At 38.2% G+C, this 17130-nt stretch overlaps 1 protein-coding gene across 1 annotated transcript; it reads left to right on the top strand.

Annotated features, from left to right (window-relative positions):
* The first annotated feature begins 8065 nt into the window (after positions 1-8065).
* ZPBP2 (zona pellucida binding protein 2) lies at positions 8066-15745 on the top strand. The gene is made up of 8 exons (XM_060134655.1): positions 8066-8254; positions 8386-8451; positions 9696-9821; positions 10477-10638; positions 11303-11521; positions 12087-12169; positions 13384-13564; positions 14611-15745. Exons 1-8 carry the CDS (start codon positions 8206-8208, stop codon positions 14703-14705), a joined length of 981 nt encoding a protein of 326 aa, XP_059990638.1. The 5' UTR covers positions 8066-8205; the 3' UTR covers positions 14706-15745.
* Positions 15746-17130: the final 1385 nt, after the last annotated feature.

Below are 17130 nucleotides of genomic sequence, written 5' to 3' on the forward strand. Positions count from 1 at the left end.
CAAAGTGATGCAAAAGGCCTTAGGGTCATCCTTATGATTTCTAATTACTATGAATGTACCAGTTAATGAGAGAGTTGTATTTTTAAAAGGCTTGATAGCAGAGTATACTCTATGTCCTTGTGATGTTTAGAGTCTCTTTTCACAATAATTAATGAATATTTAGCACACCCAAGAAGCATTTCTTGGGCACTTACTACAGGCCGGTTTCTGTGTTAATCACTCAGCTCTTCTCATACATGGTCTAGAACTACAGCTTGAGTCAGCAGCCTATTAATATTGGGTGTCTGATAAAAGATCTACCAATAATCTTTTAGTCCTAAGTAAGTGTAAATATATACATTTATACACTGATGACAAGCTTATAACAATGTATTAAAAAAGGTATCACTGGAAAAGTGTATGCTAATTTTATAGCACCATCTATATATCTTATTGATTGAGAAAGAAAGTTTCCCCTCATATTTGATCCATATTTTAATGGACTAATATGTGATCCTGAAATCGGCTGATGTAAAGATAAGATTTAGCATTAAGTGATATTCTAGCCTAAAAACCAATAACATTTTTTTTCTAAGTTTTCTCTTTTTGTTATACCACTTAAGTACTTTAAAATTTTTCTGAGTTCTAACAAAGAATTGCTAGCACCAATCCCTTACTCACAAAAATTAATTAAATAAAAGGCATCACAATAAACATGAAAATTACTTTTCAGCACCATTTTAAAACCTGAATGCAACAAACTCTGAAGGTCTTTTATGAACCAGAAACTGTTCTTAGCACTGAGCATACAAAAATAAGACACAGTTTCTGCCCTCAGAAGCTTAAAGACCAGTGGGGGAATAAACACTTAAATTAATAAATAATTTCAATACAATTGGCAGAAGTATGCACAGTAAGGAAAGGTCCTTAGCCTAGCTGGAGGGAGGTGACAGGACTGAGTCGAATGACCACCAGAAGAAGTGGTGACCACTTTTCAAAAAAATGACCACCAGGGAAAGTCATGAGAAGGAAGTCCTTCACAGTGATAATGCCTCAGAAGAGTCTCGAAAGATGAGTAGGCATAACTAGGTAAAGAATGGGGTGAAATTTTTAGCAAAGACATGGAAGTGTGAAACAGCATATTGGATTATAGGAAGCACAAATGGGAATTTTCTAAAATTATGTTCTACGTGGACCCCATGGCCTTTCTGGGGCTTTTGTTCCTTTGAATATTACCATTTCAACGTTCACATGTTCATAATACAGGGCTAGTAAACTCTACCATCTGGAGGCTATATCTCTGTAAACCCCAACCATCCAGAGCATAGAAAGAAACCCAGAAATGAAAAATGGCTACCACGAAAGTCATGTGGTGAGAAGCTGACATCAAGAAGGAAACAAAAGTTACACAATAACCTGGGAATATTTAGTGTAGGGGCATTCAGCTCTACACAGTTCAAAACCCCGTGAGAAAATACTATAGAACAATACATTACCTGATGGTCAAAATAGTGAGCCTGGGTCACCAAGATAAAGTTTTCTCTTGTGGACCTTGTTTACAAAGCAGGGGGCTGTGTAATAAATACCCTTAGAAAGATTTCTATCCAATATTGTTGAAATAAAAGGTCACATATTAAATGAGAAATATGCCAATACTTGTAAAATTCATTATTTGTGAACCACCCATTTCTCAACCATATCAGACAGAAGGGATATTATTACAGCACAAATAACAAAATTTAGTAACATAAAGAATCTCTGGATAGAAAATATTTAGGATCACAAATTGTGAGAAAAGAAAAAAATTATAGTTTTTGATTTATTATATGCATTGTCTTTTCATTTTTACATGACAAGCTTTCTATTTCAAAAGCTTATTTCATCTGACATCTTCACACATAGAAACTCTCAATAAATGTCTGGTAATGAATGAAAAAATGAATGAATTTTTAAAAAAGATTTTATATGCTGAAGGAATGACTGACTATATAGCCTCACATTTCACAATAAACTATAGCATATTAATTTGACCCCCAAATTAGGCAGGAAATAAAAGTGTTCCATAAAGTGCTCTACTTGCTTATATTGCCAAGAAATGAGAGGTATACACTATAGGTCAAATTCTAGATTAAGACCAAAATATCAAGATAATATGAAAGTACTTTATTTAAGTATCAAATACATGAGCCAGATTAGCCAATCTTGGGTGGCTATAATGAACCAGATATTTTGTTACATCAAATACTCTGGTCCTCAAGGACCTGATGTTAGAATAGCCAAATTCACATCACTAACCTTTTTGTTAATTTTATTTTTTGATTTGTGTTGAAGTTTTTGCATTAAGCATGCCATATAACATCTATCTGTATGGACCTATTAATATAATCTCCTCATCTAAACTCACAACTTATCACTGATCCAATTCTATATTCTACTTTCCATTTATAGTCTGTTCGTTTCAAATCAAATTCTACACAAGTTTTCACTCCCTTCTTATTCAGACTTATCTAAAAGCCTTTGTTAGGGCTTTAATATCTTAAATTATGCTATTTAGTTAATAATTTCTTTATTTCACATTAAATAAATGAATTCGGAAGTCTTAACATTTACAGAGAAACATTCCAGTTTCCACTGTCTTACAGTATTCTGTATGTTATTCTTGAGAAGTGAAATGATTAAGACTAGGAAAAAATAGTGTTAAAGTATTGATCTATAACTTCACAAAAACAAATTCAGCAATTCATTGGTAATAATTAAAGCATGAGAATTTTTTAAATTATTTTTTCATACTGTACAGCAACCTAATTTTTTTCCTGTTCTTGGCCAATGAAATCTTTACAGGTTAAAAATTACACATCATAAACCATTTTTCAAATAGTCAAAGTGCAAATTTTTCAGAGTTATTTTTAAACCTTGATAATTTTTAAAAACTTAAAACAGAGAGAGTTTTGCATAAGAGAAAACACGAAGTATTATTCAATAATGGTCATTTAAAATTTTCTACATACATACTGTTCATTGACTTATCATTTGGCATTCTACTTAGAGGGGAAAAAAAATGTACATAAGGGCCAAGCCAGTTTTAAAAAATTATAAACATACCCACGTGCAAATTGAGGATTTAAGACCACAGTATTGCACTCAGTTATACTGTGAAACAAAATTTATCTCATGTACTAAAGTATTCAGTCAAGTTTTAATAACTTCATACATCCTAGACCTAAAGCTGCCAAAGATCAAGGTTCATTGGCAATAAGAGAGCCTTCGATTATTATGAAGAAAATGTCCATGCTATTTGTAATATTTATCAAGTTAACATTTTAATCACGTGTCAGTATCTCATTTATTAATAGAATGAATACATTTCTCACAAATTCTGATTTTCTGTCACCACCTCCCCCCAACTTGAGATGCGTCTGCCATTTTCAAGGTTTTAGAAACACTTGTTGAAAAGACCACTGGAAAGTTTACAATAGTAGTGTGAAATTTTAATTATCCCAAGGAGGTACATAGTGAATAATTTTTAAGAAGCGAGGATAGTTTTATGACTTTCAAAATTAATTCAAATGAAACAATGTCAGCCTGATTTTTGCTTTGAGTAAAGAAGTTATCATTAGAAGATCGAGTTCCAAGGGAACCACAAGCGCCAACACTAAAATTTACCTTCCCATATGACAGCCTTTACCCTTAGAAGAAAAAAGTCACCTTTCATTCTAAAGAAGTTACTCAGGTTAGCCTAGTTCCAATAGACAGTGAAACCATGGACGAAAAAATCATGCAAAAGGATTAGTTTTTCCAACTCAGGTTTGCTGCCATTTCAGGGACACCCCATAAGTACTCTTCCTCCGCAGACTTAGAGTTGACCCCTGACAACCCCTAAGAAATAAAATTGTGGAGAACTTATCACTGTCCAAAGCTGGGGGGTGGGGGAAGGGGAGCAAATGAGAGATGTATGAGAACCGACACGCTTTGCCCTCTGAAATGCCTCATATTTACTTTTGACAAAAGAAATAAATAGAAGCAAAACCGAGATTCAGAAGAAACTCTCTCTGCTGCGTGCACCGGTAGAGCATTTTAAAGACCCTTTAGAAAAGAAGCAGGCTGGAGGCTCACCTTCCATCTCGCCGCGGGGCTGGGCTGGAGCTGCCGGTCTGGCTACCCGGCCTCTCCACGTGCTCCTGCAGTCGCCGGGACGCAGCGCGCAGCTGGCGGGAGATTCCCAGCGCGGGGAGTCCCCGGGATCCGGCCGCCGCTTCGGCGCAGATTGAAAGGGACAGGAGCCGGCGACCGGCCGGTGCGCGGGGTTACAGCGGCGCTGGCTGGCGGCGGCTTTAAAGGACGCTCACTGCGGAGCGCCGGAGGTACCTACCGCGCCTCCAGCCTCCTTTTGAATGTCAAAGAACCCCGATAGGATGGAAACGGTGCGACTGTAAATTGTCTCAGAATGTCTATTTTGGAAGGATAATGCATGGGAGAGTAATATCACATGGCGGGAGGGAGGATCTGGATTGATTCCTTTCAAGTATAAGTTAAAAGAGGTTTGTCTTAAATTGAGCAAAATCTGGAACTTTGGGTCTAGATTCAGGGATGATAGCCATGAGTGCCATCGATGAGAATTCACTTCATTCGATGTATTATGTTTTACTTCTTCAGTTTTTCATTTCACATAATAAAAGTTCTTGGTCCAAGTTTTCAGAAACTTCTAAGACAGTTCCAGAGTATTTTGGCACTTTCATCAGCTCAACGTTTTCATTTTTGGAAGCAATTCTCTCACTTTGTTTTCCCTTCTGGGAACTGCTTGGTTTATTTGCCACCACTCACAAAATACTACACACTCTATTTATGTGTGTTTATTTTCTGCTACCTCGCCCTCCTCCAAATAGGATCTGAAACAGCTTACAAAACTACGTATATAATGTATCAGTGCTAAGGGGTTGGGGTTGGGGAGACACAATAAGAGTAAAATTAACTCAAAGATGTTAGTACACAGAGTCAACATCTTTTCCCAACATCCTTCCCACTTTATAGAGGTCAAGCACGCACTTGACTATAGGGAGAGGAAAGGGGAAGCGACCACATAATTTTTTTCAAAAACAGAATTTTTCTTCACACTGAGGTCGAAGGGACATTGTTCAGGTGAGTCCTCAAAGTTACCCAGTGTGCTGAACTGGACAACATGTAAATGATCCTCAGAAAGACCACTTTCACCCTTGTTAGAAACTTACGTTGTTGATATATATAAATACATTGGAGACTTAAGGTTGGGAGTTTGTGCATCAGCAGGCCACATCAGAATAAACCCACACTTACCAGTTAAAGAACGCATGTTGTAATTTTATGAATTTTAGTTTATTTTAAATATGCCTTGGTATAGGAGATATGTATAGATATAGATATAGGTATATAATTTTTAAATGAGTAAATAACTTGTATTGGCTTTGTTTTAAGATCATGGCACCACGATAGCATCTCTATAGCTTGTATGGGTTGGAGTTCTACAGGATAATATCAATTTCAGAGAAATACTCTAAACACTAGGTCTAATTTTAGTATTGAAAGGGGAAATTTGTTGTTTGTTAGTTTCTAAAAGCAAAAATAGCACATCAAAAGTAGCAGAAGAGGAACTGTAAATTTTCACAGGGATGGTGTAAGGATGAATAGTTATTTGGTTATTAAAGAGTTTTAGAAAACGTTTAGCTTCCATTACAATGTTCTTTATGCTTAGCAATGGAATGTGTTACTACTTGGTAAATAATTAGTTCAGTATTGAGTATTTCAGACTCAAGAGAATGACACTTAATGGGATAGATAAAAAGTAAACAGGTAAAATAATTTATGCAGCTATTTTGCCCTCAAGGAGGTGGAGCATAAATCCCCACTCCTCAAGTATGGGATTGACGTCTGGGAGTTCCCTGGTGGCCTAGTGGTTAGGATTCTGGGCTTTCACTGCTGTGGCCCGGATTCAATCCCTGGTCGGGGAAATGAGATCCTGCAAGTCACGTGGCGTGGCCAAAAAAAAAAGATTAAAAAAAGTGGGATTCACATAGTGACATCCTTCCAAAGAGTACCGTATGAAAAGGGAGAGGGAGGAGAGTAACTTTATATTACAGAAACCAGACAAACACTACCTCAGCCAGGTGATCAAGGTAACATCCACAATGATATAAGGCAATGCTGATAGTTTGTACCTTGATACAGTGTGGTGAGTATGGTACTTCACCTCTGTAGTTTTCCACCCATAAACCTGTAGCCCCAGTCTAATAATGAAAAAAGAAAAGCAGAAAAAGTCCAATAGACAGGCATTCTGCAAAGTGTCTGACCAGTTAAGGTCAGGTCAATGTCATAAAAACTGTAATTAACTGTCAAGGTCATCAAAACTAAGAAATGTCTGAGGAACTGTCACAGCCAAGAGGAACCTAAGGAGACTTGATGACTAAATGTAATGTGGGATCCTGACTGGGATCCTGGAGCAGAAAAAGGCCATTAGGTAAAAACTAAGGAAATCTGAATCAAGTATGGACTTTATTTAGTAAGGTATCAGTATAGGTTCATTAACTGTGAGAAATGTACAGTAACTAATGTAAGATGTTAATAGCAAGGAAATAGGTGGGTGTACGTGAGAACTCTTTGTACTATCTTCACAGTTTTCCTTAAATCTAAAACTATTCTAAAAGAGTGGATGGACACTTTGAACAAATAACTACTACTCACTTGGTTAGGTGTCTTCTCATAGTATTCAAAGTTGATCACACAGCGTTTACAAGGATCAATTACTTATAACTGGGAAGGTAATAAAACACTGTGGATTTATAATGTACTTTGACTAAAACTGAAATGATAAACTTCCAGGGAATCAGAGATGATGCCTAAATTTGTCTTCATTATCATCACTTTAAGAAGGGTACAGTTGAGACTAAACCATGAATCTAGACACGGTAACTGACATGGGTGGATCTGACTCACCAAATCACATTTCATGGCTTATGCTATGTAGGTAAAATTAACAGTGACTAAAACTGAAATCACTGACAAAGGTTGCTCCCAGACCATCTGAGATAGCCCAACTACTGACTCGGCTCAAAGGAAATAAAACTGAAAACTCTTGATCTCACCCCAAATAATCATTCTGCACCCTGTCTGAACCTTGGGCTCTCTACCCACCAGCCTACTCAAAACCACAACTGAGGGTGTCCCGCTGCTAAGAAACAGACAACACACAGGGCATTCCAGGCCATCAAATTAGTAGCCAAGAAGGAACCATCAAAGACGCTGGCATGGTCCCCTTCGGAGCTCGCTCATCTTGACTTAGCATCCCTCCCCTCAGGAAAAGCATTTGGGGATCTCGCCTTTCAATTGGGCCCTTTCTTTAAAACAGTCTTACTTCACAACCCTGGACACATTTGCAAGTGGGGTCTCTCAATGCCGTGTGATACTCGAAGTTGAAGATGAAGATGAAACGTTCCTCTAGAGTGTGAAGGCCTGGAGACACCTTATTGGTGCACTAGCGGTTCTTCATTTTATGGGTAGAACACAGTTGGGTAAAAATTGGATGTTAAGAGTTTGAATAAGATTGTGTACACAGTTTCAGACAGTTCATGAGAAGAAAGGCATAGGAAATTACCACGTGGGGCTCTCTGCTTCCTGTGAAGTGTAAATTTTCACAAGCTTCTCCCTCCTCAGGTCCTCATGTAATCGCATTCCTACCCGCCCTATCCCACTGGGACCACCATGTTCCTCTCGTCGATCTCTTCAGCCCTTAGACTAAGGAAGTGACCGAAACGCGAAGCCTTACGTTCTTTCTTCTTCTACTCTTTTCTTCTCTCAGGGACTGCTCAGAGAAAACCGAGCCACCGACAGTGCGGGGGAACGGCACCAGACTCGAGGCGCGAAGCATCAGAACCATCCGCTCGACGGCAGCCGCGTGCGCGCGAGGGGGCGGGGCGCTCGCTTCCCGCGCACCTGCCCAAGGCCCTGCCCTCTGCCCGCGCCCCGCCCCCAGCCCCGCCCAGGCGCCCAGCTCGGCCCACGCGCGCGAGGCCCCGGTTCACGCGAGCGTTCTCCTGCGCGTCCGCTCCCGCTGTAGCGTCGGACAGTTAGGGGAGTCGACCCCTTCGGTTTGCTCCTCTCGGTGGAGGAGAGATGGGGAGGCGTTGTGCTGGGGCTGAGGTAGGAAGGAGCCCGCTCCTCGACGCCTAACCCTCCCACGACGCTAGCCCCTGAGCCGTGATGCGAGCGTGGGTCCTGCTCTCCGCGGTGCTCTGGTACCTCACAGGAGGTGGGGATCCTCCCGCCAGGTCCCCTGGCCTCTCCCATCTTCTCCGTCCTGCCTCCTCCGCCCCGCCCCGCCCCACTCTGAGCCCTGGCTTCTCTTCTACGTAAAAAGTCAGTGGTTTCTTTCCTCCGCAGTTGGATGGCAGCGTAATTCCGAGCGCACTGAGAAAGGCTTCATTTATGGCAACCCGGGACACCCAGGTAATAAGGACCTCTTCACCCGCAGAGTCTGCCCGAAGAGCCGGGGTTCCGTGGCTCTGCTAAGGTTCTTCCCGAGGAGGGAAATGGAACAAACATTTATTGAACGTATACTGTGTGCTCTGCACTTCCCGAAGGTTGTTGCATCGTTTCATCCTTACAGCGACGCCACTACGCCTCAGTTGAATCACCTTACCTAAAGCTGCATAGCTCGGTAGGAGCTAAGATTCCATTCAGATCTCTTTCTCTGATGCCACCTCACTTCCAGGTGTCCCCGCTGCTTTGCAACATGCGAGGCCCCCTCAGAGGAGTGATTTCCGGGGCTGGAAGTCCCTCTGTTTGGAATGCCCTTATCCCTTCCCTTGTTAACTAGAACTCCTACATATCCTTTACGGCTCAGCTCAAATGTCATTTGTCACTGTGATGAAACTTTCTCACATTCGCCAAGGAAAATTAGTCACAAGGCTAATTTTAGATAACTTTGGGCCGGTTCATAGCATTGGTCTGCTTTGGAATCTCTCCGTGTTTGGCGGCCCTCCCCTTCCCTGCCACCACCAAATTGTAGGACACTGTCTTCTTTATATGTTCAGAGCCTGGCATTCAGTAGGCTTTAAAATTAATATCTTGTGGGACTGTATTGGTTCCAAGCACATTGTTGCTGCTTCCATCAAATCCGAAACAGAATAGGTATTGCAGAAAATCTTCTTTGTCTGTCCCATTTAATTATTGTTCCTAACAGAGGAAATTTATAGTTAAATATCATGTTTGCCTTGCGGATGACAATGATCATCTTTAAAATAGTTTTGCAACCAAAAGATCCTTTTCTGATCTTTAATTTGATTCCACTAACCCTTCAAATTTTTTTTTATTCTAGTTAGTTCTGAATCCGTACATCAAGATGTATTATGTACATTTTAGCAACTAAGACGTGGCACAGCCAAAATAAATAAATAAATAGATAAATAAATATTAAAAAAAATAAAATGTATTATGTACATTTTTATAAACAACACTATAATATCACAGAAAAAAAAATATTGACTCTGTAGCAGTCTAGAGTTTTAAGATCTATGAGAAGCAGAACGGACTTTAGCATTCCAAATGTTATAATGATATGCTGATTTTTAAAATAGTGAAATCCAAAAAGAACTAATCAAAGTAACTTTGGGAAAAAATGGTAGGAAGTGTGTTTCTTAATTTAATTTTGCTATATAATGTAGTTATATATTGTTTTATTTTTGTCACAGTGAAATTATATGTAAAATTACATCACAATAGCCCAATCCTTGTCTGTATGGATTTGAAACGCGCTGAAAAAGAAACAGTGGACCCCACCTACTTATGGGTTGGGCCTAATGAAAAGCCATTAACAGGTAAGTTATTCGATTTTAATACCTTCTTTTCTTAATGATGCGAACATTTTTTAAGAAAAGCACTGTCATTTATTGGAATGAACAAATTGAAATTTAATTTTAACTACAGATTCACTTACTCCATATTTAGACAATCATATTATATCTTGGTCTGTGCCTTATTTTCTCCTTAGGCAAAAACTGAAGCAGTAATTTTTGTACCTTACTTCCCAAAGCTGTATTAGTTCAGAAGTTCTTATAAAACCTAAAATTTATCCTTGCAGCACCTGTGATAGGAGATGAGGTAACTAATAATGTAATTTTTCACGATGTTAGGAGGGTGTCTTATAATATGAGCATTGTTAATTTCTGTCTTATGTGAAGAAATTGCATAGAACTATAAGGCAGTGTGATCTCACAGAATTACTGGCATAAATCAATTGAAATTAGATACCAAGAAATGAATTAAAGAAAACCAAAATATATTTCAAAAGTGTACTTATCTCATGTGGTTTTCCATTGAGTAATATGACAGAGTTACGATTTTGTTGAGTTCTTGAAGTTAAAATAGTCCATTAATTTTTAAATTTTTGTATTTATTTGTAACCCCAAGTTTACTAAATAATGTTTGAATTGTTACATGTTAAATACCAAGCAATTTACTCTTTCTGTTTAGGAAATAATAAAATAAATATAACCAAAACAGGAAAGCTGATGGTGAAAGACTTTCTGGAGCCTTTGTCTGGACTTTACACATGCACTCTTTCTTATAAGACTGTCAAAGCAGAAACCCAAGAAGAAAAGGTAGTAAAGCAGAGATATGACTTTATGATCTTTGGTAAGAATATAGGCACATTTTAACTTAAACATTTAATATGGATCAGAATTAAGTATATGGTTTCTTCATTTAGTGAAAATGAGTCTTATATATAATCATTATGACTTACAGAGTATTTTGGGTGTATTTGACTAGGCAAACTCTTAAACTGACATCAAAACAGTGTGTCCTAAATAATCCTTTTTCAGCCTCCCACTTCCCACTCTGGGTATGCAGGCACAATCTACATTATCACAACTTTGCCAGGTAATTTAAAAACTGATGTTTAATTCCATAAAAGCAAACTAATGATCCTTTTCACTGGACTGTGCTGACAGCAACACTTCTGTAAATTAAGACCCTCACCATCAAAATCTTATTTTTTTCTTGATACTTTTAACTTACATATATAGCCAGCCCACAGAAACCATACAATCTCTTGTACTGAGTGGGTAATATATCAGATGAAAATAACCTTTTTCATTAAAGTTATTCGTTTTATATGTTTTTGTGAGGACAAACTGTTAAAACATTTTATTAGAAAAAATAAAATACCCCAAAAAAACCCATTTTATTAGATAAATTAAGTTTCTGTGCTGGTTTGCAAGATTGATGGGATTAACTATTACATATTATTTGGAAATTAATGCTAGGCACAATTGTTTTATTCTCATCTTTTTTAAAGCCTACCGGGAACCTGACTATTCATATCAGATGGCTGTACGTTTTACCACAAAATCTTGTGTAGGAAAGTATAATGATCTGCTTTTTAGACTGCTGAAGAAAATCTTGCATAATTTAATCGCTGATTTGTCATGCCATATCATAGAACCATCATATAAATGCCATTTTGTTAAAGTCCCAAAACATGGCCTCATTCCTGAGCTATTTATAGCCTTTCAAGGTAAAAAAAGTTTTAATATTTCTTTAATTTTATGTGTTTAATCTTAATTACAAAATTAATTGCCATATTATTATAGAAAGCTTATAAATAGTAGGCCTTAAATGTTCGTTAAGCACTAAAGTATGTTGTTGGTCTTAACCTGGTTGTGGTTTTAAAAATTAACACATTATTTGCCTTCAACTATGATATATTGTTGCCTGTCTTTTAGAACTTAATATCATTTTATAAATATGGGCTTTAACTATGCAGCTAATATTTAACTTATAACTTCTTATAGAATTTTAAATTGTATTTTTGAGAACTTAACAAAAGGGAGAAACCAAACCAAACCAACCCAGAATTATTACTATTCATTTTAAAGCCTTGTAGTTACCTCCATTAGCCCCCAGATGGAGTGAAATCATAATGTATAAATCATTCAAATTGTTCACCTTTACTTTATTACTAGAATTACATAGATTAAACACATGCACACATGCATACTGAATTCAGCATTTGGCGCTTTATTGGAATGTTTGGAACTTTTTGGAATCTTTCTGTGAAAATGTTATTTTTCCCCCTCCAGTTAATCCTTTTGCACCAGGGTGGAAAGGTAAATGCAATGAGTCTGTTGACTGTCAAGATAACACTAACCATAATATCCTCCAGGTGAGAATTTCAGTGTAAGGGGAAAGTATTTGAATAGTATACAAAGCTATTTAAAAACTGAAATATGAAGTATTATTGATTTTTGGTTTCAGTTTTATAAACTGAGATTTTTGCGATCTTGGCTATTTAAAAATGTTTTGTTGTGGAAGAGTACATCTGGAATGTTATATAGCTCCCCAGGTTAATATTATGTATTTTTCCTATGACAGAAGGATGGATCACTGTTCTTTGTTCTCCAAATGTAACTAAGCAGCAGCTTGAAGAACAACCTTACAATCATGTCAACCTAGGTTAAAACAGTGGTTCTTCCAAAATTGTATCTGTACTGATCAAAATAGTTGCTCTCTCCTCTGCCTCCTTAGAGGCTAAGGACATAGTCTAAAAACTCCCTTCGCTCTCCTCCTCTATATCCCTGAGCGCATACCCTTAATATTGTGCATGGTTTATGGGTTATTATTAGTTATTATTTAAGCCCCATGCTCAAAAAATAAAACAAAATTTACACCATTAGTCTGTAATGCTGATTAGAGAAAAGTTTTGGCTTCCATTTTGCTTGGCTTTTTTTTTTTTTAATTTTACTTATTTATTTATTTATTTTTGGTTGTGTTGGGTCCTAATTGCTGCGCGTGGTCTTTCTTTAGTTGCGATGAGCGGGGGCTACTCTTTGTTGCAGTGTGCGGGCTTATCATTGCGGTGGCTTCTGTTGCTGCGGAGCACAGGCTCTAGGTGCGTGGGCTTCAGTAGTTGGGGCACGCGGGCTCTAGAGCACAGGCTCAGTAGACGTGGCACATGGGCTTAGTTGCTCCGCGGCATGTGGGATCTTCCCAGGCCAGGGCTCGAACCCGTGTCCCCTGCATTGGCAGGCGGATTCTTAAGCACTGCGCCACCAGGGAAGCCCCTTGGTTGGCTTTTTGGAATTAGAAATAATGAACTCCCGGTTATCTACATATGGAATAGACATGATGCAAATAATTCAAAACAAGTGCTTTTTAACCTCAATTTAGTTTTTCTTAACTGTTGTGCATAAAAATTGACCATAATTGATAAGGTCAAGGCTGAACTAATTTTAGTATTAACATGCAACTTTTCGGGAATTCATCTGTTGTGTAAAGCAATGGCATGTTTGTATTACGTTTCATTGCCTCTGATACAGGAGGAGAAATTTGGTTCATAGTTTAGTAATTGTACTTCTCTCTGGTGTTTTCAAATCTTAGGCAAGAAATCGAATAGAAGAATTTTTCCGGAGCCAAGCATATATTTTCAACCATGATTTTAATAAAACTCTACCAGCTATGCATTTTGTGGACCACAGTTTTCAGATAGTACGAATAGATAGCTGTCGTCCAGGCTTTGGAAAAAATGAAGGTCTCCACAGCAATTGTGCTACCTGTTGTGGTAATTATAAAATATAAATATCTAATTATTTAGGTTATATAGTCAGAATTCACTTAGCATAATTCAGTTGAATATTTATAGTGGTTCTCTTTACCAAAAAAATATGTTTAGTTAAAGGGAAGTAAAAATTCAAAGCCCAAATTTCTAAATATAATTATCTTCATTTATATGAATTCTGCTAATGTAATCTTTTGTATTACAAAATATTTCTGTAGTTTTTTTTTTTTTTTTTTTTTGGCTGCGTTGGGTCTTCATTGCTGCGTGCAGGCTTTCTCTAGTTGTGGTGAGTGGGGGCTACTCTTTGTTGCGGTGCGCAGACTTCTCATTGCAGTGGCTTCTCTTGTTGTGGAGCACAGGCTCTAGGCGTGGGCTTCAGTAGTTGTGGTGCACGGGCTCAGTAGTTGTGGCTCGCGGGCTCTAGAGCGCAGGCTCAGTAGTTGTGGCGCACGGACTTAGTTGCTCCGCAGCATGTGGGATCTTCCCAGACCAGGGCTTGAACCCGTGTCCCCTGTATTGGCAGGTGGATTCTTAACCACTGCGCCACCAAGGAAGCCCTTCTGACTTAAGCTACTATACTATGAAAGAAAACAAAATGGTCCTGCCTAGAAATTGTAAATAGGAACTAGAAAACAAGAAATAGGAACTCATAAATGAAGCAATGCAGAAGATACTGTAAAATGCTGATGCTAAAGGAAAAAGATAAGATTCTAACTCTTTTCTGTCTTTAAGATGATCAGATAACAATGTTTAAAACTTATAAATGGGGAGTTCCCTGGCGGTCCTGTGGTTAGGACTCTGCGCTTTCACTTCCGTGAAATCCCGGGTTCAATCCCTGGTTAGGGAACTAAGATCCTGCAACACGCTCAGTGCAGCCCAGAAAAAAACCTCATAATAACCTTCCACACCTTAACTGGCTGAACATTACTCATAGTATAACATAGATATAGAATGTCAGTGGTGTGACATTAATGGCAATTTGTATTATTGGTATAAGATACCTCTAACTGAAATTATAATAATCTACTCCATTGTGTTTTCCTCTGCAGTGGTTTGTGGTCCTGAGACTTTTAGTCCTGATGTTGATGTTACATGTCAGACCTGCGTTTCTATCCAAATCTACGGAGCTAAATCTTGCCCATAAAACTTCAAACAAAAACTGCAACGTGAAGACTAGAGGTGAAAGCATTGCTACTTGCTTGTGGAGGTGGCGAACATAAGATGATTTGTTTACATCCCAGACTGTCATAGATAGTTCCAGTAAGTAAGATCAGTAAGACCAAAACATTGGAAAACATACCTTTTAGAAACCCTAAAAAGATAGTTGACATGGCATTTCTAAGAAGGCATTTAATATCTCCAGTGTGCAAAGGAAAGTGTAAGTATGAGTGGATGAGTTTTATTGAAATATGTTTTGTTGTTTACAAACAATCTGTTTCTGTGTTCCTAAGACTATATTAAGGTAAAGAAAAGTAGCAAAGTATAATATAATAAAAACGTACTTTCCATGTATTATTTTGTTTGATATCACTCTTATATAAAGGCATATATATTACCTTTATAATTAGAACCAAAAAAGTTATTTCTTTTGGTGTCTTTGCTTTCAGTTTGTTTTTAGAATAATAGAATATATTAGTATAGTTTTAGGTTTACAGAATAATTGAGCAGATATTATACAGAATTCCATATACCCACTCCAGCCCACACCCTCATCCCTCCCCAGTTTCCCCTATTATTAACATCTTGCATTAGTGTGATGCATTTGTTACAATTAATGAACCAATGTTGATACATTATTATCAACTATAGTTCATAGTTTATATTAAGGTTCATTCTTTGTGTTCTGCAGTTCTATGGGTTTTGACAACTGCATAATGACATGTGTCCACCCTTAAAGTTTCATACAAAATAGTTTCACCACCCTTAAAATGCCCTATGCTTCACCTATTCATCTCTCTCCCTTACCCCAGAGCCACTGACAACCAGTAATCTTTTTACTGCCTCTATAGTTTTGCCTTTTCCAAGGTGTCATAAACTTGGAATTGTACAGTATGTAGACTTTCCAGACTGGCTTCTTTCACTTACCGATATTCATTTAAGGTTCCTCCATGTCTTTTTGTGACTTAATAGATCTTTTTTATTGCTGACTAATATTCCATCATATGGGTGTGTAAAGGACATCTTGGTTGCTTCCAGTTTTTGGTGATTATGAATAAAGTTGCTATAAATATTTGTGTACAGGTTTTTGTATGGGCCTAAGTTTTCAAATCAATTGCGTAAATACGAAGGAGCATGTCTGCTGGATTGTATAGTAAAATTATGTTTAGTTTTGTAAGAAATTGCCAAACCGTGTCCCCAGTTGGTCTCCCATTTTATATTTCCACCAGCAATGGATGTGTTTCTTGTTGTTCCTCATCCTCACCAGCTTTTGGCATTTTCAGTGTTTTTGATTTTGGCCGTTCTAACAGGTATATAGTGATATTTCATTGTCATTTTAGTTTTAAATCCCCTAATGACATCTGGTCTGAGCATCTTTTCATATGTTATTTGTCATGTGTATATCTACTGTTCAGATCTTTCTCCATTTTTTTAAATTGGATTAGTCATTCTTATTGTTGAGTTCTAAGAGTTCTTTGTATATTTTAGATACAAGTTCTTTATCGGATATGTGTTTTGCAAATATTTTCTCCCATTTTGTGGCTTGGCTCTTCATTCTTCTCACAGTGTCTTTCACTAAGCAGAAGTTTTTAATTTTAGTAAAATTCAATTTACCAATTTTTTTCCCATGGCTCATGCTTTTGGTGTCATACCTAAAAACTCATTACCAAGCCCAAGGTCATCTAGGTTTGCTCCTGTTGTATTCTAGAAATTATATAGTTTCATGTTCTTTGCATATGGATGGTTCCAGCACCATTTGTTGAAAAGACTATCCTTCCTCCATTGAATTGCCTTTGCTCCTTTGTCAAAAATCAGTTGACCAGGCTCCCCTGGTGGCGCAGTGGTTGAGAGTCCGCCTGTCGATGCAGGGGACGCGGGTTCGTGCCCCGGTCCGGGAAGATCCCACATGCTGCAGAGCAGCTGGGCCCGTGAGCCATGGCCGCTGAGCCTGCACGTCCAGAGCCTGTGCTCCGCAACAGGAGAGGCCACAATAGTGAGAGGCCCGCGTACCGCAAAAAAAAAAAAAGTCCACATCAAAAAAAAAAATCTTAAAAAAAACAATAAATAAAATAAAATTAATAAATCAAGGGACTTCCCTCGTGGTCCAGTGGTAAAGATCCACCTTCCAATGCAGGGGACTCAGGTTCCATCCCTGCTCGGGGAACTAAGATCCCACATGCCGTGGGGCAACTAAGCCCGTGTGCCACAACTACAGAGCCCACGTGCCCTGGAGCCCACACACCACAACTAGATAGAGAAAACCTGCACACCACAACTAGAGAGAAGCCCGCACGACACAACGAAAGATCCCGCATGCCTCAAGGAAGATCCTGCATGCCGCAACTAAGACCTGATGCAAGGAATTCCCTGATGGTGCAGTGGTTAAGAATCCGCCTGCTAATGCAGGGGAC

Source organism: Lagenorhynchus albirostris, chromosome 20, assembly GCF_949774975.1.
Source record: "Lagenorhynchus albirostris chromosome 20, mLagAlb1.1, whole genome shotgun sequence".
Taxonomy (NCBI): domain Eukaryota; kingdom Metazoa; phylum Chordata; class Mammalia; order Artiodactyla; family Delphinidae; genus Lagenorhynchus; species Lagenorhynchus albirostris.

Excerpts from the sequence above, each read along its gene's own strand:
- ZPBP2 (XM_060134655.1), top strand. The coding sequence starts at position 8,206 with ATGCGAGCGTGGGTCCTGCTCTCCGCGGTGCTCTGGTACCTCACAGGA. Across the intron at positions 8,255-8,385 it reads GCTCTGGTACCTCACAGGAG|TTGGATGGCAGCGTAATTCC; the intron begins GTGGGGATCCTC and ends TTTCCTCCGCAG. Across the intron at positions 8,452-9,695 it reads TGGCAACCCGGGACACCCAG|TGAAATTATATGTAAAATTA; the intron begins GTAATAAGGACC and ends TTTTTGTCACAG.